This window comes from Dendropsophus ebraccatus, chromosome 1 (assembly GCF_027789765.1).
Source record: "Dendropsophus ebraccatus isolate aDenEbr1 chromosome 1, aDenEbr1.pat, whole genome shotgun sequence".
In the NCBI taxonomy this organism is placed as follows: domain Eukaryota; kingdom Metazoa; phylum Chordata; class Amphibia; order Anura; family Hylidae; genus Dendropsophus; species Dendropsophus ebraccatus.
This window is the reverse complement of record NC_091454.1, coordinates 11,941,862-11,963,125: the sequence shown is the minus strand read 5'-3', so window position 1 is coordinate 11,963,125 and position 21,264 is coordinate 11,941,862. Positions and strand designations below refer to the sequence as shown.

The 21,264-nt window shown below is 46.5% G+C and overlaps 1 protein-coding gene across 1 annotated transcript; it reads right to left on the bottom strand.

Moving 5' to 3' along the window:
• Nucleotides 1-9,577: 9,577 nt before the first annotated feature.
• Nucleotides 9,578-18,071, bottom strand: LOC138788890 (E3 ubiquitin/ISG15 ligase TRIM25-like). The gene is made up of 2 exons (XM_069967275.1): nt 14,897-18,071; nt 9,578-10,212 (listed from the first exon to the last, which is right to left on the bottom strand). The coding sequence occupies exon 1, from the start codon at nt 18,069-18,071 to the stop codon at nt 16,467-16,469; it is 1,605 nt and encodes a 534-aa protein (XP_069823376.1). The 3' UTR covers nt 9,578-10,212; nt 14,897-16,466.
• Between the last annotated feature and the right edge of the window lie 3,193 nt (nt 18,072-21,264).

Here is a 21,264-nt window from a genome sequence, read left to right as displayed (position 1 = left end):
GAAGGGGGGCTATATGGGGGATGGACAACAGAAGGGGGCTATATGGGGGATGGACAACAGAAGGGGGGCTATATGGGGGATGGACAACAGAAGGGGGCTATATGGGGGATGGACAACAAAAGGGGGTTATATAGGGGGTGAACAACAGAAGGGGGCTATATGGGGGATGGACAACAGAAGGGGGGCTATATGGGGGATGGACAACAGAAGGGGGGCTATATGGGGGATGGACAACAGAAGGGGGACTATATGGGGGATGGACAACAGGAGGGGGCTATATGGGGGATGGACAACAGGAGGGGGCTATATGGGGGATGGACAACAGGAGGGGGCTATATGGGGGATGGACAACAGGAGGGGGCTATATGGGGGATGGACAACAGGAGGGGGCTATATGGGGGATGGACAACAGAAGGGGGGCTATATGGGGGATGGACAACAGAAGGGGGGCTATATGGGGGATGGACAACAGAAGGGGGGCTATATGGGGGATGGACAACAGGAGGGGGCTATATGGGGGATGGACAACAGAAGGGGGGCTATATGGGGGATGGACAACAGGAGGGGGCTATATGGGGGATGGACAACAGAAGGGGGGGCTATATTGGGTTGAACAACAGAAGAGGGGCTATATGGGGGATGGACAACAGAAGGGGGGCTATATGGGGGATGGACAACAGAAGGGGGGCTATTTTGGGTTGAACAACAGAAGGGGGGCTATATGGGGGATGGACAACAGGAGGGGGCTATATGGGGGATGGACAACAGGAGGGGGCTATATGGGGGATGGACAACAGGAGGGGGCTATATGTGGGATGGACAACAGAAGGGGGCTATATAGGGGGTGGACAACAGAAGGGGGCTATATGGGGGATAGACAACGAAAGGGGGCTGTATAGGGGGATGGACAACAGACGGGGGCTATATAGGGGGGTGAAAAACAGAAGGGGGCTATATAGGGGGTGAACAACAGAAGGGGGCTATATGGGGGATTAACAACAGAAGGGGGGCTATATGGGGGATGGACAACAGGAGGGGGCTATATGGGGGATTAACAACAGAAGGGGGGCTATATGGGGGATGGACAACAGGAGGGGGCTATATGGGGGGTGGACAACAGAAGGGGGCTATATGGGGGATAGACAACAGAAGGGGGCTATATGGGGGATAGACAACGAAAGGGGGCTGTATAGGGGGATGGACAACAGACGGGGACTGTATAGGGGGGTGAAAAACAGAAGGGGGCTATATAGGGGGTGAACAACAGAAGGGGGCTATATGGGGGATTAACAACAGGAGGGGGGCTATATAGAGGGATTAACAACAGAAGGGGGCTATATGGGGGATTAACAACAGAAGGGGGGCTATATGGGGATTAACAACAGAAGGGGGCTATATGGGGATTAACAACAGAAGGGGGGCTATATAGAGGGATTAAAAACAGAAGGGGGCTATTTAGGGGGGTGAACAACAGAAGGGGGCTATATAGGGGGGTGAACAACAGAAGGGGGCTATATAGGGGGGTGAACAACAGAAGGGGGCTATATAGGGGGTGAACAACAGAAGGGGGCTATATAGGGGGGTGAACAACAGAAGGGGGCTAAATGGGGGGGGGCAACAGAAGGGGGCTAAATAGGGGGGTGAACAACAGAAGGGGGCTATATGGGGGGATGGAAAACAGAAGGGGGCTATATAGGGGGATGGACAACAGAAGGGGGCTATATGGGGGGATGGACAACAGAAGGGGGCTATATAGGGGGGTAAACAACAAAGGGGGGCTATATAGGGGGTGAATAACAGAAGGGGGCTATATAGGGGGATGGACAACAGAAGGAGGCTAAATAGGGGTGTGAATAACAGAAGGGGGCTATATAGGGGGGTGAACAACAGAAGGGGGCTATATAGGGGGGGTGAACAACAAAAGGGGGCTGTATAGGGGGATGGACAACAAAAGGGGGCTGTTTAGGGCGATGGACAACATAAGGGGGCCATATAGGAGGATGGACAACATAAGGGGCTATATAGGGGGATTGACAACAGAAGGGGGCTATATAGGGGATGGACAACATAAGGGGGCTGTATAGGGGGATGGACAACAAAAGGGGGCTATCTACAGTATATGGGGGATGGATAACACAGGGGAGCCATTTATAAGGGGGACAACATAGGGGAGCCATTTATAGGTGAGACAACACAGGGGGGATGTATATAATAGGGCATGCACAGAGGGGGTCATATACTATTGGGCAGTGATAGGGAACCTTGGCTCTCCAGCTAATGCAAAACTACAGCTTTAGCTGTGGCTGTCCAGGCATGATGGGAGTTGTAGTTTTGCAACAGCTGGAGGGCCATGGTTCCCTACCCCTTGTATAGGGGATGCACAGAGGTTGTCATCTACTATAGGGGGACTGCGCATAGGGGGATTTCTACTATAGTAGATGCACATGGGGCCATCTATATGGAAGACTGAACAAGGGACCAGTAAAGGGGCCAATACAGATGTGCAGTGTGTAGAGAGATGAGGATGGTGCCAGAGTGTGAAGCCTAATATGTCTGTCTGGCAGATTCTGTGGATTCGTGGCTCGGAGAAGTTCTAATGGCCCAGGGCAGATGGAGAAGAAAATGAAAAGCGAAGAACTCCGATCAGAGAAGACGTCTCCTGTGAGTCACCTGATGTAACTGCAGTGTAATGTATATGGTGTATAGAGCCTGTGTAGAGCTGGGTCTGCCTCTATATGACTGGATGAGGTGATAGTGGTTTGTGTACAGAGGATTTTATTCAGTAGCAGTGGTGACGGTGTAAGTCAGTATGTGGTGGTACTAGTCAGTAGTAGCGGCGGTAATATTTCCCCCTTGTATACTGGTAATATTAGTCATAGTATACAGGATTTGGTCAGCACCAGTATAGCGGTAATATGTATGGTGATACTATTTCCCTCCTATATACTGGTATTATTGGTAATATCGGTCGTGATAGACAGGATCTGGTCAGTAACAGTATGGCGGTAATATGTGTGGGGATATTTGCTCTTTATATACTGGTGTTATTGGTAGCTGTATGACTTTTGTATCTGTATAAAGTGTTATCATGCAAAGAAACCTGTCTTATAGCCAATTGCACAGGGCAATTATAGGTAACAAAAGCTCCTAGGAAGCCCTATGTAAAAGTGTCAGAGATCAGCTGACGCGCAAATGCCCGCTAGTCGGCTGATTTGATCTTTTGTGCAGCTGTATAAATCATTGTTGTTGGCCGCACATCTCAGTGTATTCCTGCCCTGCTGATTAGCAATCGTTTTCAGCCCTATGCTGCCCCATATCACACCATGTTAATGGACCCTTATTAATGTTACCATAGATAAGTATAGTGGCTGAAGGGTGGGCCCCAAGAATGATTTCCCCTGGTGGGCCCAAGCACTCCAGTCCGACACTGCCTACGAATGACAGAAGAGGGTGGTGGGCAGCAGGAGAATTGGTCTCAGGGACCCCACAGGGCGTATGAATGACAGAAGAGGATGGTGAGCAGCAGGAGAATTGGTCTCAGGGACCCCACAGGGCCTACGAATGACAGAAGAGGGTGGTGGGCAGCAGGAGAATTGGTCTCAGGGACCCCACAGGGCGTACGAATGACAGAAGAGGGTGGTGAGCAGCAGGAGAATTGGTCTCAGGGACCCCACAGGGCCTACGAATGACAGAAGAGGTGGTGGGAAGAAATTAGGTAGAAATTGAAACTAATGTAAACTGATGCCCAAACTGCATCTTATAAAGGCACATAGGAAGGAGCCCACCAGGCTGCGCAGAGCAAGGAACTTCCAGGGGAACTAGAGAAGGGCAACAAGGCTAGGTGTGGGGACAGGAGGGAACATAAAGGGAATGCCAATTGGGAATCCCATGAGCGTAGATGCAGGAGTAGATGGTATCAGGACCAGGATCAGAGACAACTGGTGGTGGAAAGGTATGACATTCTGCAGGCCTCCCTAATTAGAGAAATTGGCAAGTAAAGCCACCCAAATTGTAATGACCCAGCTCCTCTATTATACTGACTACATTAGAGGAGAAGGAGGAAGAGGGGACTGGTCTGCCGGTGCCAACGGGCTGTGGTGACGATGAAAGGACCAGATTCCAAGTGGTCAATAGAAATGATCGAACATCGGGATTTTGCTGGTTTGATCGAACTCGAACCTTCAGCATTTGATTCCCGATGCCTTCCCGTTCCATGGGGAAGGAGGAGACAGCCCGAGTACCGCCTTGAATTCTGGGATACAATCTATTACCAGCCTATTACGATCGAACCAGCACAATCCCGATGTTCCATCATCTCTAGTGGTCAACAGCAAGCCAGTCTGGGAGGGAGACAGCGGGAGAGTCCAGAAAGCAAAACAAATGTGTCAGATCACTATGGAAGCACAGGGTAAAGGTGGAAGAGCCTCTGCGCACGATCATCCGCGGGGTTGTCCCCATCTGTATGTTGTCTCTGTGTCGCTGATGGCGGACTGGTTGTAGAAGGCATCTCATGTAGAGGGTACACACCTAAATGTCAGGAAAAAGGTGCACTGAGACGTCCTCATATTGCACAGTCCATGAGGTCTGCATAATGGTCTCCGTATCTGAGTAATAGTAAAGTCTGCAGAGTATGTCCCTGAAGGTAGTGGAGTTGTGTGGTTGTGCCTGTGCAACTCTAAGGACTTTGCCCAGAGTAAAGTCAGAATCCAGGGGTCTGGATGTTGAAAAATCAATTAAAGAGTCACTGTCGTATTTTTTATTTTTTTTTTATTTTTTTTTTGCAGAAATCAATAGTCCAGGCGATTTTAAGAAACTTTGTAATTGGGTTTATTAGCCAAATCTGCCATTATCTGCATGTAAAAAGCCTTTTCCCAGGTCCCCCCCACCTTCCTCTTCTTCATCCACTCCGAAAAATCTGAAAATTCTGACTTGTTGCAGGAGACGTCCCCTGTCTGCTCTATAGAGAGGGGAGGGGGGAGGAGGAAGGAGGGAGTTAGCCGGCAGCAGAAAGCAGATAACAGAGGATTACAGGCACAGAGCTGGGTGACAGCTGTAATCCGAGCTCAGACAGGTCAGTGGTGACTGTCCCAGGAGATAATGGGTGAGGTGTTTGTAGATTAACTCTTTGTTGTCCTGTTTTGGTCTTTTCTTTAGCTCTCTCCATAGGAGAACAATGAAGACAGGGGGGAGAGCTTCAAACTGCTTTTTCATGATAAAAATGCATTTTTCGGATAATAAACCCAATTACAAAGTTTGTTAAAATCGCCTGTACTATTGATTTCTGCAAAAAAAAAATTCACGACAGTGACACTTTAAGTGTACAATGTCGTAGTGGGGCGATAAGGTAATGTAGTTAAATTGAAAGGAAAGTCTTTTTATATTAATAAGCCCCTTCCCATGAACCACCCCCCCTCCCCCTTTTTGCATTTTATAAATAAAAATAAATAAACAAATAAATTTGGTATCGCCGCATGCATCACTTTACTGATCTCTCCCCAAAAAATTCCATAGTGCAAAATTGCAGATTTTTAGTCAAGTCAAATCCAGAAAAATTGTAATAAAAAGTGATAAAAAATATAGGCACATACACAAGCGAGGTACCATAGGACAAACAATTTTTCTGGTTTCGCAGCTATTTTATGGAAAAATTGAGTCTATCATTGCAAAGTACAATTAGTGGTGCAAAAAATAAGGGCTCATGTGGGTCTATACGTGAAAAAAAAAATACAAGCACTATGGTTTAAAAACACACGGAGGGAAAAAACTAAATGAAAATTTAGGTGACATATTCCCTTTAAGACAAACATTGTTTTGCTCCCTAGTTCTCCTGATCATCTAGGAGGAGCATAAGCTGCTGGGTATGGAAGCGTGAATGCACAAATTCGCGTTCCAGGGATTCCATAGGGTACCAGGGGTAGAATCCAACTTCAGGGGTACATATGGGCTGCTGCATAGCTCATGTGCAGCCTATTAGGCAGTATGTTGCTGTCTGTTAGACCAGCCTCGGAGAATGCAGGAACTGGGCAATTTGAGTGGTAGCACCTGAAGACCGAGTCACCGGATGATTGGGAGAATACACTTATCTCTTCTACCAGATAGGTGTGGGATGGGAAGGAAAGGCCTGGACCTCGCACAAGGTGCTTCATAGCTAAGGGTACGTTTACAAAACACCTATACAAGCCTATACATCTAGCCGGCCACGCTCCACATGGTGGTATCTTACTACTGCCTCTCTCCAGCACTGCTCACTTTATTATAGAGCTTGAAAATCCCTATATTGTAATCCGTATTCTTCTTCTTCTTCGGTTTCTTCTTCCAGCCATTATTCTGCGCGTAATACAGCCCGAACCGCTTTGGGCACAGACTCCGTTCAAACTGTGTTTGGAAGCCCTCGGCGGTGACAGGTGTGCTAACTATTTTTTGTTTCAATTGGAATTGTAGTTTTTTAAGAAATTTATGTTTAACCCCTTAAAGACAGAGCCAATTTTGATGTTTGCGTTTTCCTTTTTTTCCTCCTTGTGCTTAAAAGGCCATAGCACTTGCATTTTTCCACCTAGAAACCCACATGAGCCTTTATTTTTTGCGTCACTAATTGTACTTTGCAATGAAAGGCTGAATTTTTGCATAAAGTACACTGCGAAACCAGAAAAAAAAAAAGTGTTATACAACTTTGAAATGTATGTCTGTGAATTGCCCCCTTCCGTGTCCCCCCACCCCCTTCTGTGTACCCGGAAGTGTGGTGCATTATACATACCTGATCCGTGTCGACACCGTCTCCTATCTTCAGGTCCCTCTTAAAGGGACCCTGGTCGCTCTTAAAAGGGATGGGACCCAAGTCGCTCTTAAAGGGACCCATTTCGCTCTTTTAAGGGACCCCGGGACTCCTTTTAAGAGCAACCTGGGTCCCTTTAAGAGCGAAATGGGTCCCTTTAAGAGCGTCCTGGGTCCCTTTAAGAAAGACTTTAACCCTTTAAGGACGGGGCCCATTTTCGTTTTTGCGTTTTCGTTTTTTCCTCCTTGTGCATAAAAGGCCATAGCACTTGCATTTTTCCACCTAGAAACCCACATGAGCCTTTATTTTTTGCGTCACTAATTGTACTTTGCAATGACAGGCTGAATTTTTGCATAAAGTACACTGCGAAACCAGAAAAAAATTGAAAGTGTGGTGAAATTGAAAAAAAAAAACGCATTTATTTTATTTGGTGGGTATGTGTTTTTACGCCATTCGCCCTGGGGTAAAACTGACGTGTTATGCATGTTCCTCAAGTCGTTACGATTACTATGATATGTAACATGTATAACTTATATTGTATCTGATGGCCTGTAAAAAATTCAAACCATTGTTAACATATATACGTTCCTTAAAACCGCTCCATTCCCAGGCTTATAGCGCTTTTATCCTTTGGTCTATGGGGCTGTGTGAGGTGTCATTTTTTGCGCCATGATGTGATCTTTCTATCGGTACCTTGATTGCGCATTTACGACTTTTTGATCGCTTTTTATTACATTTTTTCTGGATTTGATGCGACCAAAAATGCGCAATTTTGCACTTTGGGATTTTTTTGCGCTGACGCCGTTTACCGTGCGAGATCAGAAATGTGATTAATTAATAGTTCAGGCGATTACGCACGCGGCGATAGCAAACATGTTTGTTTATTTATTTTTATTTAAAACCTGGAAAAAGGGGGTGATTCAAACTTTTATTAGGGGAGGGGGCTTTTTACTAATAATGACACTTTTTTTTTCTTTTTTACACTTATACTAGAAGCCCCCCTGGGGTTAGGGTTATTCCCCCTGGGGTTAGGGTTATTCCCCCTGGGGTTAGGGTTATTCCCCCCTGGGGTTAGGGTTATTCCCCCTGGGGTTAGGGTTATTCCCCCTGGGGTTAGGGTTATACCCCCTGGGTTTAGGGTTATACCCCCTGGGTTTAGGGTTATTCCCCCTGGGGTTAGGGTTATTCCCCCTGGGGTTAGGGTTATTCCCCCTGGGGTTAGGGTTATTCCCCCTGGGGGACTTCTAGTATATACACTTGGATCTCTCATTGAGATCGATGATCCATGAGATCGGCACTCGTTTGCTTTCGGCTGCTGCAGCCGAAAACAAACGAGTGCCGAGCCGGGGACGGCGCCATCTTGGACGAGTCCCCGGCTGGCTTCAGTTACGGAGATCGCTCCTCCGGGACAAGGTCCCGGAGGAGCGATCTCCCCCACTAGACACCAGAGAAACGTTGCCTCTGGTAATCGGAGGCAGCTGTCAACTTTGACAGCTGCCTCCGATTAGCTAATTAGCGGGCACGGCGATTCGACCGTGCCCGCTAATAGCGGCGATCCCGGGCTACACGCGGCACTCGGGATCGCGGCCCCGCTTTGAAGTGCAAGTGAGGACATAGGACGTACGGGTACGTCATATGTCCTTAAGAGGTTAAAGGGGTAGTGCGGCGCTAAGAAATTATTCACAGAATAACACACATTACAGTTATACAACTTTGTAATGTGTGTTATGTCTGTGAATTGCCCCCTTCCCTGTGTCCCCCCACCCCCGCACGTGTACCCGGAAGTGTGGTGCATTATACATACCTGATCCGTGTCGACATTGTCTCCGATCTTCTGAAAGTGACGTCATCTTCGGCCGGCCTGCGAAGCTCTCTGATCGTCCCGAGTGCCGGCCGCCCTCTGCCGCGTCATCCGATGCTCAGCCGCGATTGGCCGAGTTATGCTCAGCCAATCGCGAAGATAACGTTTGGCACAAGATGGCGGACGGGCGCGACACGGATCAGGTAATGTTTAATGCACCAACACTTCCGGGTACACGTGCGGGGGTGGGGGGACACAGGGAAGGGGGTGATTCACAGACATAACATACATTACAAAGTTGTATAACTTTGTAATGTGTGTTATTCTGTGAATAATTTCTTAGCGCCGCACTACCCCTTTAAGAGCGACTTGGGTCCCTTTTAAGAGCGACCCGGGTCCCTTTTAAGAGCGACCCGGGTCCCTTTTAAGAGCGACCCGGGTCCCTTTTAAGAGCGACCCGGGTCCCTTTTATGAGCGACCTCTGTCCCTTTAAGAGCGACCTCTGTCCCTTTAAGTGCGACTCGGGTCCCTTTAAGAGCGACCCAGGTCCCTTTAAGAGCGACCTCTGTCCCTTTAAGAGCAAAGGGACCCATGTTGCTCTTAAAGGGACCCAGGTCGCTCTTAAAGGAACGCGACCCAAGTTGCTCTTAAAGGGACGGCACCCAGGGTTAAAGTTTCTCTTAAAAGGAAGTCACTGGGAAAGGGGCGCTCTGGAAGTCACTATTAAAGGGGCGCTCTGGAAGTCACTATTAAAGGGGCGCTCTGGAAGTCACTATTAAAGGGGCGCTCTGGAAGTCACTATTAAAGGGGCGCTCTGGAAGTCACTATTAAAGGGGCGCTCTTTTCAAGCACTATGTATTTCCCTGGAAATGCAAATTTAGTTTTCACTAGTGATTTTTTTTTCTATTTGTTTAATATAGGATTCATATATTTTTCTAACTTCTGGTAGTGTGCCTAGTTATATATGACACACACTATTCTTTGGTCTATATAACGTCCATTTACATTAACAGATGTGTTATCGCGTGGGGATGCAGACGAGCGACGATCAGCGGGATCAGCGCCTTTACAGTTTGAAGCCTGCTCTAAGCGCGCGATCAGCCGAGGGTCAGGCATTTCCGCTATCTTCAGCTGATCGCTGTCACTTTTACACAACCCAGTTATAGACCGCTGGAGCATTTCTTGCCACTCTCCTGGCAGAAAACCGGCTGATCAATTATATACATAGATTTTTTTATTAACCCCTAAAATATCAAACAGTTACACAGAGCATGTGATTCTGTCATTGCATGGAAAACAGAAAAAGAAATTATGAAAAATCAATATCACTTGGATTATCAGATGCCGGATTAAAGGAAATTCACTGTATACTGTATTTTTCGTTTTATAAGACGCATTTTTTAACAAGAAAATATCTTGCTATAAAGTGCCCGCGTCTTATATTCAGGAGACACTGATCACATGACTGGCATCCTGAAAGGTGAAATATGCAAGAAAAGGAAAACATTTAAAGTTTTATTCTCTGTATATTCATATGGATCTATATAACTGGTGTCTGTTGGCATTACCATCACTTTTACACTGTACCTGCAGTAATACTGTAATACTGCAGGGAAATACAATCTGCATTAACATTTGTCTGTGTTTTTTATGGTGGTGTAGCAGAGTTGTGTGTGTGTGTGTGTGTGTGTGTGTGTCTATGTGTATTGATAAAACATTGTGTGCCTGTGGATGTTTGTACAGCCAAACTGAGTGTGTGTGATGTAGCTGGAAGTATATGACATAGCAGAGCTGAGTGTGTGTGATGTAGCTGGGAGTATATGACATAGTAGAGCTGAGTGTGTGTGATGTAGCTGGGTATATATGACATAGTAGAGCTGAGTGTGTGTGATGTAGCTGGGAGTATATGACATAGTAGAGCTGAGTGTGTGTGATGTAGCTGGGAGTATATGACATAGTAGAGCTGAGTGTGTGTGATGTACCTGGGTGTATATGACATAGTAGAGCTGAGTGTGTGTGATGTAGCTGGGAGTATATGACATAGTAGAGCCGAGTGTGTGTGATGTAGCTGGGTGTATATGACATAACAGAGCTGAGTGTGTGTGATGTAGCTGGGTATATATGACATAGCAGAGCCGAGTGTGTATGATGTAGCTGGGTGTATATGACATAGCAGAGCTGAGTGTGTATGATGTAGCTGGGTGTATATGACATAGTAGAGCTGAGTGTGTATGATGTAGCTGGGTGTATATGACATAGTAGAGCTGAGTGTGTATGATGTAGCTGGGTGTATATGACATAGCAGAGCTGAGTGTGTATGATGTAGCTGGGTGTATATGACATAGTAGAGCTGAGTGTGTATGATGTAGCTGGGTGTATATGACATAGTAGAGCTGAGTGTGTGTGATGTAGCTGGGTGTATATGACATAGCAGAGCTGAGTGTGTATGATGTAGCTGGGTTTATATGACATAGCAGAGCTGAGTGTGTATGATGTAGCTGGGTGTATATGACATAGCAGAGCTGAGTGTGTATGATGTAGCTAGGAGTATATGACATAGTAGAGCTGAGTGTGTGTGATGTAGCTGGGTGTATATGACATAGTAGAGCTGAGTGTGTGTGATGTAGCTGGGTGTATATGACATAGTAGAGCTGAGTGTGTATGATGTAGCTGGGTGTATATGACATAGCAGAGCTGAGTGTGTATGATGTAGCTAGGAGTATATGACATAGTAGAGCTGAGTGTGTGTGATGTAGCTGGGTGTATATGACATAGTAGAGCTGAGTGTGTGTGATGTAGCTGGGTGTATATGACATAGTAGAGCTGAGTGTGTGTGATGTAGCTGGGTGTATATGACATAGTAGAGCTGAGTGTGTATGATGTAGCTGGGTGTATATGACATAGTAGAGCTGAGTGTGTATGATGTAGCTGGGTGTATATGACATAGCAGAGCTGAGTGTGTATGATGTAGCTGGGTGTATATGACATAGTAGAGCTGAGTGCGTATGATGTAGCTGGGTGTATATGACATAGCAGAGCTGAGTGTGTATGATGTAGCTAGGAGTATATGACATAGTAGAGCTGAGTGTGTATGATGTAGCTGGGAGTATATGACATAGTAGAGCTGAGTGTGTGATGTAGCTGGGTGTATATGACATAGCAGAGCTGAGTGTGTATGATGTAGCTGGGTATATATGACATAGCAGAGCTGAGTGTGTGTGATGTAGCTGGGTGTATATGACATAGTAGAGCTGAGTGTGTGTGATGTAGCTGGGTGTATATGAAATAGTAGAGCTGAGTGTGTGTGATGTAGCTGGGTGTATATGACATAACAGAGCTGAGTGTGTATGATGTAGCTGGGTTTATATGACATAGCAGAGCTGAGTGTGTATGATGTAGCTGGGTGTATATGACATAGCAGAGCTGAGTGTGTATGATGTAGCTAGGAGTATATGACATAGTAGAGCTGAGTGTGTGTGATGTAGCTGGGTGTATATGACATAGTAGAGCTGAGTGTGTGTGATGTAGCTGGGTGTATATGACATAGTAGAGCTGAGTGTGTATGATGTAGCTGGGTGTATATGACATAGCAGAGCTGAGTGTGTATGATGTAGCTGGGTGTATATGACATAGTAGAGCTGAGTGTGTATGATGTAGCTGGGTGTATATGACATAGCAGAGCTGAGTGTGTGTGATGTAGCTGGGAGTATATGACATAGCAGAGCTGACTGTGTGTGATGTAGCTGGGAGTATATGACATAGAAGAGCTGAGTGTGTGTGATGTAGCTGGATTTATATGACATAGCAGAGCTGAGTGTGTATGATGTAGCTGGGTATATATGACATAGTAGAGCTGAGTGTGTGTGATGTAGCTGGGAGTATATGACATAGTAGAGCTGAGTGCGTATGATGTAGCTGGGTGTATATGACATAGCAGAGCTGAGTGTGTATGATGTAGCTGGGTGTATATGACATAGCAGAGCTGAGTGTGTATGATGTAGCTGGGTATATGTGAAATAGCAGAGCTGAGTGTGTGTGATGTAGCTAGGAGTATATGACATAGTAGAGCTGAGTGTGTATGATGTAGCTGGGAGTATATGACATAGTAGAGCTGAGTGTGTGTGATGTAGCTGGGTGTATATGACATAGTAGAGCTGAGTGTGTATGATGTAGCTGGGTGTATATGACATAGTAGAGCTGAGTGTATGTGATGTAGCTGGGTGTATATGACATAGCAGAGCTGAGTGTGTGTGATGTAGCTAGGTGTATATGACATAGTAGAGCTGAGTGTGTATGATGTAGCTGGGTGTATATGACATAGCAGAGCTGAGTGTGTATGATGTAGCTAGGAGTATATGACATAGTAGAGCTGAGTGTGTATGATGTAGCTGGGTATATATGACATAGTAGAGCTGAGTGTGTGTGATGTAGCTGGGAGTATATGACATAGTAGAGCTGAGTGCGTATGATGTAGCTGGGTGTATATGACATAGCAGAGCTGAGTGTGTATGATGTAGCTGGGTGTATATGACATAGCAGAGCTGAGTGTGTATGATGTAGCTGGGTATATGTGAAATAGCAGAGCTGAGTGTGTGTGATGTAGCTAGGAGTATATGACATAGTAGAGCTGAGTGTGTATGATGTAGCTGGGAGTATATGACATAGTAGAGCTGAGTGTGTGTGATGTAGCTGGGTGTATATGACATAGCAGAGCTGAGTGTGTGTGATGTAGCTGGGAGTATATGACATAGTAGAGCTGAGTGTGTATGATGTAGCTGGGTGTATATGACATAGTAGAGCTGAGTGTATGTGATGTAGCTGGGTGTATATGACATAGCAGAGCTGAGTGTGTGTGATGTAGCTAGGTGTATATGACATAGTAGAGCTGAGTGTGTATGATGTAGCTGGGTGTATATGACATAGCAGAGCTGAGTGTGTGTGATGTAGCTGGGAGTATATGACATAGAAGAGCTGAGTGTGTGTGATGTAGCTGGATTTATATGACATAGCAGAGCTGAGTGTGTATGATGTAGCTGGGTATATATGACATAGTAGAGCTGAGTGTGTGTGATGTAGCTGGGTGTATATGACATAGCAGAGCCGAGTGTGTGTGATGTAGCTGGGTGTATATGACATATCAGAGCTGAGTGTGTGTGATGTACCTGGGTATATATGACATAGTAGAGCTGAGTGTGTGTGATGTAGCTGGGTGTATATGACATAGCAGAGCTGAGTGTGTGTGATGTAGCTGGGTGTATATGACATAGCAGAGCTGAGTGTGTATGATGTAGCTGGGTGTATATGACATAGCAGAGCTGAGTGTGTGTGATGTACCTGGGTGTATATGACATAGCAGAGCCGAGTGTGTATGATGTAGCTTGGTTTATATGACATAGCAGAGCCGAGTGTGTATGATGTGGCTGGGTGTATATGACATAGCAGAGCTAAGTGTGTGTGATGTACCTGGGTGTATATGACATAGTAGAGCTGAGTGTGTATGATGTAGCTAGGAGTATATGACATAGTAGAGCTGAGTGTGTGTGATGTAGCTGGGTGTATATGACATAACAGAGCTGAGTGTGTATGATGTAGCTGGGTGTATATGACATAGCAGAGCTGAGTGTGTGTGATGTAGCTGGGTGTATGTGACATAGCAGAGCTGAGTGTGTATGATGTAGCTGGGTGTATATTACATAGTAGAGCTGAGTGTGTATGATGTAGCTGGGTATATATGACATAGCAGAGCTGAGTGTGTGTGATGTAGCTAGGAGTATATGACATAGTAGAGCTGAGTGTGTATGATGTAGCTGGGTATATATGACATAGTAGAGCTGAGTGTGTGTGATGTAGCTGGGTGTATATGACATAGCAGAGCCGAGTGTGTGTTATGTAGCTGGATTTATATGACATAGCAGAGCTGAGTGTGTGTGATGTAGCTGGGTATATATGACATAGCAGAGCTGAGTGTGTGTGATGTAGCTGGGTGTATATGACATATCAGAGCTGAGTGTGTGTGATGTACCTGGGTATATATGACATAGTAGAGCTGAGTGTGTGTGATGTAGCTGGGTGTATATGACATAGCAGAGCTGAGTGTGTGTGATGTAGCTGGGTGTATATGACATAGCAGAGCTGAGTGTGTATGATGTAGCTGGGTGTATATGACATAGCAGAGCTGAGTGTGTGTGATGTACCTGGGTGTATATGACATAGCAGAGCCGAGTGTGTATGATGTAGCTGGGTTTATATGACATAGCAGAGCTGAGTGTGTATGATGTGGCTGGGTGTATATGACATAGCAGAGCTGAGTGTGTGTGATGTACCTGGGTGTATATGACATAGCAGAGCTGAGTGTGTATGATGTAGCTAGGAGTATATGACATAGTAGAGCTGAGTGTGTGTGATGTAGCTGGGTGTATATGACATAACAGAGCTGAGTGTGTATGATGTAGCTGGGTGTATATGACATAGCAGAGCTGAGTGTGTGTGATGTAGCTGGGTGTATATGACATAGCAGAGCTGAGTGTGTATGATGTAGCTGGGTGTATATGACATAGCAGAGCTGAGTGTGTATGGTGTAGCAGTGTGTGTTGTGCATGCACCAGCTGTGTATGTGTAGATACAAGGCACTGTCATTTGAATAAACTTTGACCCCTTCACTGCATTATCCCCTTCATGACCTTAGAAATATTAGCATGAAATCAGGGGGGCGTCTTATCGACGGGTGCGTCTTATGAAACGAAAAATACGGTAAGTTCCATGTACAGACATTTGGATTAGTAAACTAGTTATTTAACCATAGAAAAAGCATTAGATAATAGTTATGTACAGAGCAGCAGGGCTCTATATGGATTGGTACTGTCATTGGGTTCTGGCTTTGGTGATATACATCCACATTAACCTTCAGGTGTTGGCAAAAATGTAGAATAATGGAATTCTTTCGAACATAATAAGGATACAGATGGAGCCATCAACATGAGCACAATATTAAGGTACTTTTTGTCCAACTGACTGAGAATCGGTCCCTAAGCTGGGTACCTCTAACTTGTCCCTCCTTTATCCAGCTAACCTATCAAAGGTTAGACAGTCAGTCTCTGGTGTCCATTTCCTCCAATCCACTGCCAGTTCCCTAAGGCCGCCCATATACGACGTGGAAGCAGGCCATGTGACCAGTCTAGGCAGAGAGTGAGAGAAGGAGTAGTAAAGAGAATACAGAGGCTACAAGAGGCGGGGGGAAAGCTTATCCACACTGAGGGGTTGTCCTTTTCCAGCTCTGCAAGAGCATTCTGATAACTTGACAGGAGTATACAAAAATCAGTTAAGTAAGAACAGTTCATCCTAGCACTAGGATTCTTTACCTGAGACCTGTGTTTTTGGATTTGTGCCACTCGTTGCCCACAGACAGCAAGAGGCAGAATGTCAGAGCTGTGGATGCAGGTACTGTTTCATCGTCACCCACACAAGGTGGTTAAAGCTGCTCCAGTTGGGAGCCCTAAGGAATGGATAAGTCCCCCATCCTTCAAGTAGCCCACTGTCACCTAAGTCAAGTTTATCTCAAGTAGACAGAGACTTTGTCCTAATATAAAGCATTCTCCTCGTCTTCTAAACAGTATAACCTGCTTGTGGCAGTGATTTCAAGTATTCCATCTCCAGCACCCAGCTATTTACAGGGGATCTCAGTCAGTGTTCACAAACTCTGTATTGCACCTTTATTCAAGAGAGACTGTTCTAACATGTACTGTGCCTTTAAAAAGTTTCTACACACCGTGACAAGTTCCTAAGCAGCATAATAACATCTGCCCTGTCCTTGCTAACACCACCTGGGTTACTACAATTATATTGTACATTCAGTGATACCAAATCACAAGTCTCTGTCTGGTTTTTTTTTTTAGGTTACTTTGGTTTCTCCCAGTTGCTGCCTCCCCCCAATATATTTATAGAACCTTCCCATACATATAATGCAGCATGGAGGGGCTCGGAGAAGGTGGCGGTGAAGGTGTGTAAGTGTCTGATGGGGTCACACAGCTCATAAAAGGAGAGCTGCCCGGCCTCATAATCCACACAGATCCTGAATCTATCACTGGAGATATTATCAGGTAACTGGATATATTTATTGTCATGTCTCACTGAATACTGATTATTCCACATCTCCATACACCAGGACTTGTTATTATTTCCAATGTGTGACTGATCTCCTCTCCTGTCTATACTGGGATAACACATCCCCACCCTCCACCATACTGATCTACTGATCTCCACATCCCAGTAATGTCGCCCTGAGGAGAATCTCCTGCTGCTCATCACCTGAGGACAATAATAACCCTGGAATCTCACTGCTGTTTCTGGACGATTCTGCTTCTCTTCTGTCCTGGTTGCAGTTTTCAGGTCGTCTGATATAATGAGATTATTAGCAGCCGTGTTTACATCCAGTAATATGTCTGCAGGACCCTCCCCATAGTTCCTTATACCTGATATTATGTCACATAATGTGCGGAATGTGTCTGAGATCACAGTCACATCCAGATCATCTACACCATGGAGCTGTCTATCATGTCCCCCTGTGTCCTCATCACCTCCCCCCTCCTCAGGATCACACAAGTCACCTGTGTCTGGTTCCTGTAAGACAGTCAGTGGATCCACCATGTTACACAGCTCCTCAATGTGTCTCATCTTCCTGGACAGCTCGTCCTTCTTTATTTCCAGCTGCTGGATCAGAGCAGACAGTGACAGTGACTCTTCCTTTTGCTGCCTGGAGATCTCGCTCAGGACCCTCTTCTCCAGGTCGTCCAGCCGTCTCCTGATGTCTGTAAACAGGGCAGTGACTCTCTTGGCTTCTCCAGCTGCTTTTTCTTGAGCTTTTCTCCTGCGCTCCTCCACACTCCGGACTCTTTCCTCAGTCTCCTTCCTCTTTGTCATCAGTTTCTGGAGAACATTTCTCAGTTTCTTCTTCTTCTTCTCAGAGGCCTCATCCAGCATTTCCACCCGATGTCCCTGATGTTCTCCATCCAGTCTGCAGGACACACAGATACAAGCAGCGTCCTCAGTGCAGTAATATTCCAGCATCTTCTTATGGACAGAACATTTCCTCTTCTCCAGGGAAGTGCTGGGCTCAGATAAGACGTGTTCTGGTGACTTGCTGTGAGCTCTCAGGTGTTTATCACACAGAGAAGCCTCACAGTGCAGACAGGATCTCACAGCAGGTACAGCAGAGTCCACACAGTAAGTGCAGCAGATCCCGGTTTCTGTCGGTGTTGGAGGAGTCAGCAGTATATTCTCCATTAGATTACGCAGAGCGATGTTCCTCATCAGTGCAGGCCGCTCCTGATACTCTTCTCTGCATTCAGGACAGGAATAAACTCCAGCCCCGTCCTGTGTATCCAGCACACGACCAATACAGAGCCGGCAGAAGTTGTGGCCACATCTCAGCATTACAGGATCTGTATAAGTGATCAGACAGACGGAACAGTCCAGCTCGTCTCTCAGAGCAGCAGACGCCATGGCTGACGGAGGAGGAAGAGAGAAACGAAACTACAGTTCTCAGATTCCAGAGGTCAGGGTTATCCCTGAGTACACAGGGCAGGGCTTAACAACACAAAATCAGTTACTATTAACCTCTTTACGTCCGTCTGTAAGAATCATATATCCTACCTGCTATACGTTTAGGTTCCACATTGTAAATACACATAGAAAGACGCGCTGGTGCTTGCAGTAAAAATTCTTAAAGTAACAATTGCAGCGTACGGAGGAGATGTGGGGACGACAGCAATAAATTTTACCACCTGCACAAAAGATGCGATCAGCCATTGTGCAGGTATTTTCCCGCTCCTCTGCTGATCGCTGACACTTTTACATGGGACATTTATTGGCCAAAGAGGCGTTTCTAACAAATCTCCTTTACAATAATTGGCCCATGTAGAAGAACCACGCCGAGAAGAATGTTTTAAGCACCTGTTCCTATTCCAGAAAGGGAAAATCGGCCAGTCAAGAGCGTTAACATGTCCTTAAAGTGAATGTAGCACTAAGTTAATCTCTTTGGGTTTTTTACCTAAATGGATCAGCGCCAGCGCAGGGATGCCGGTGGCACAGTCCTTTATTTGAACCCCCACCTGGTTCTTGCACACAGTGCAGGTCTATTCCCGAGCACTGTCCAGCAGAAAGCACTGTGGGCAGGACCGCCAACCCCCAGTGTAACAATCTCCCCTCTGTGACTGCTCCATTAAAATCAATGCGTGGTGTCCCACGACGGGTGTTCTTACTCATGTACACCTGTCGCAAAAGCTCCTTACTCCGGGTTAAGTGGCGATATAGTTTCACCACTAGATGTCAGAATTCTATATGTATGGCACAGCTGAAGTTGACTGGGTTACTGTTCTATGTGTACCGTGTCTTTTGCTGACCTATAGGAGATGCTCTTTACTTCTAGCCTATCACTCATACCCATACTCATAACACATCCCCTGTAGGAGGTTACTTGATGGCAGGAGGCATAGCATCAGTTCTGACTCTCGTGGGAGAAGGACACACAGAGCAGACGTACCTGCTAAAGCCAAGCCAGGGCCTGGCTCTGCCAGGACCCTTGTCTGGGACAAGTCAGTTCAGAGTGTGTTTTAGTGAGTTGAGTCTAATGCCCCTATTCCACTGGTCGTCAGAGGAGCAAACGAGCGCTGTCAGCGCTCGTTTGCTCCTCGTTCGCCGCTCGCTGCTGCCGCTATTCAACGCGGCTGCAGCGAGCGGGTGAGTGCGGGAGGGGCCGCGGGGAGCTGCGGGGGGGCTGCCCGGGGGATCGCTAGATCGTCCGGGCAGCCCATAGGATATAGCAGCATCTGCTGCCGACGCTCCTATTCAACGGAGCGATGGCAGCAGATCGCTGCTATATCAGTCGCTTGTTTTTCAACATGTTGAAAAACAAGCGACTGCAACGATCAGCCGACATGAACGGTGTCGGCTGATCGTTGCACTCTATTCCACGGAACGATTATCGTCCGTAGCGGCCGATATCGTCCGAAAACGAACGATAATCGTTCCGTGGAATAGGGCCTTAAGACACATGTGTATACAGATGCAACTAGAGACACACACGATGACGCGCTTCTTCCGGTCTACGGATCGGTAGACCAGAAGAAGCGCGTCATAGTGTGAAACAATTGTAGTCTACGCACAGGACGTGTTTGCTCCACCCCCCCACCCCCCCTGCGTATTGAAGTGAATCCTCAATAAACTGACCTGAAGACACATATATTGCCGGTGAGTGCCTGCTTCTGTTTTCTCATCCTCCTCACGTTATAGTAGTTATATTCTTGTACAAAGTGGGCAGTATTATAGTAGCTATATATGACATGGAGAGAAAGGAGCGGCTGCACATCCCACCTATGGCTAACACTAGGCCTATTTTAAAAATCACCGCCAGGGTGTCGGTATATAATTTGATCAAACCATACTGCCCAGTGTACCACGTGCCGGTCTCCTGGTTCACATGGGTCTCTACGATAACTCCACACCGTGTCTGTCAGGGACTGCCAACCCCGCAAAGCGTGCACATGCAGGGAAGGGAGGCCATGGAACGGCCCTGCAACCCCAATGTCACAGGACCAGACCCAAAAAGCCCCACCAAAACCCAGCCAGCACCACCGGCGGGGAAGGCTGCCCCCAAACGACACAAGTATGGATATGGTATAGTATCAGCCATAGATGGGATGTGCAGCCGTTCCTTTCTCTCCAGTTTCCGTGTTTTAATGTTCTCCCTCTCTGAACAGCTAGCACTCCTTTATAAGACCCACATGACCAAAATTAGCAGGATATGTCTGTGCTCACATGTCTGGACCCTATGTCTTCCCCATTCTGTGAGAGCAGCAATGGTAAGTGTAATACCATATCCATACTTGTGTCGTTTGGGGGCAGCCTTCCCCGCCGGTGGTGCTGGCTGGGTTTTGGTGGGGCTTTTTGGGTCTGGTCCTGTGACATTGGGGTTGCAGGGCCGTTCCATGGCCTCCCTTCCCTGCATGTGCACGCTTTGCGGGGTTGGCGGTCGCTGACCGACACGGTGTGGAGTTAGCGTAGGGACCCGTGTGGACCAGAGGACCTGCGCGGTGGTACACGGGGCAATATGGCTTGATCAATTCATATACAGACACTCTGGTGTTGATTTTTAATATAGGCCTAGCGGCAATAGTGTCAGCCATAGATGGGATGTGCAGCCGTTCCTTTCTCTCCAGTTTCCGTATTATAGTAGTTATATTCCTGTATATAGGGGGCAGTATTATAGTAGTTATATTCTTGTATATAGGAGCAGTATTATAGTAGTTATATTCCTGTATATAGGAGCAGTATTATAGTAGTTATATTCTTGTATATAGGAGCAGTATTATAGTAGGTATATTCCTGTATATAGCAGCAGTATTATAGTAGTTATATTCCTGTATATAGGAGCAGTATTATAGTAGTTATGGTTCAGGGAAGACACAGAGTGCTGCACCTCACACCTATGGCTGATACTAGTGCCGCTTGGCTAAATAAAAAAACACATCAGAATTTTGTGTATGAATTGATCAAGCCATACTGCCCCATGTACCTCGTGCCGGTATCTGATACACATGGGTCCCTACACTAAGTCCACACCGTGCCAGTCAGTGGCCACCAACCCCGCAGGCGTGCACAGCCAGGGAACGGGGGCCATGGGACGGCCCTGCGACCC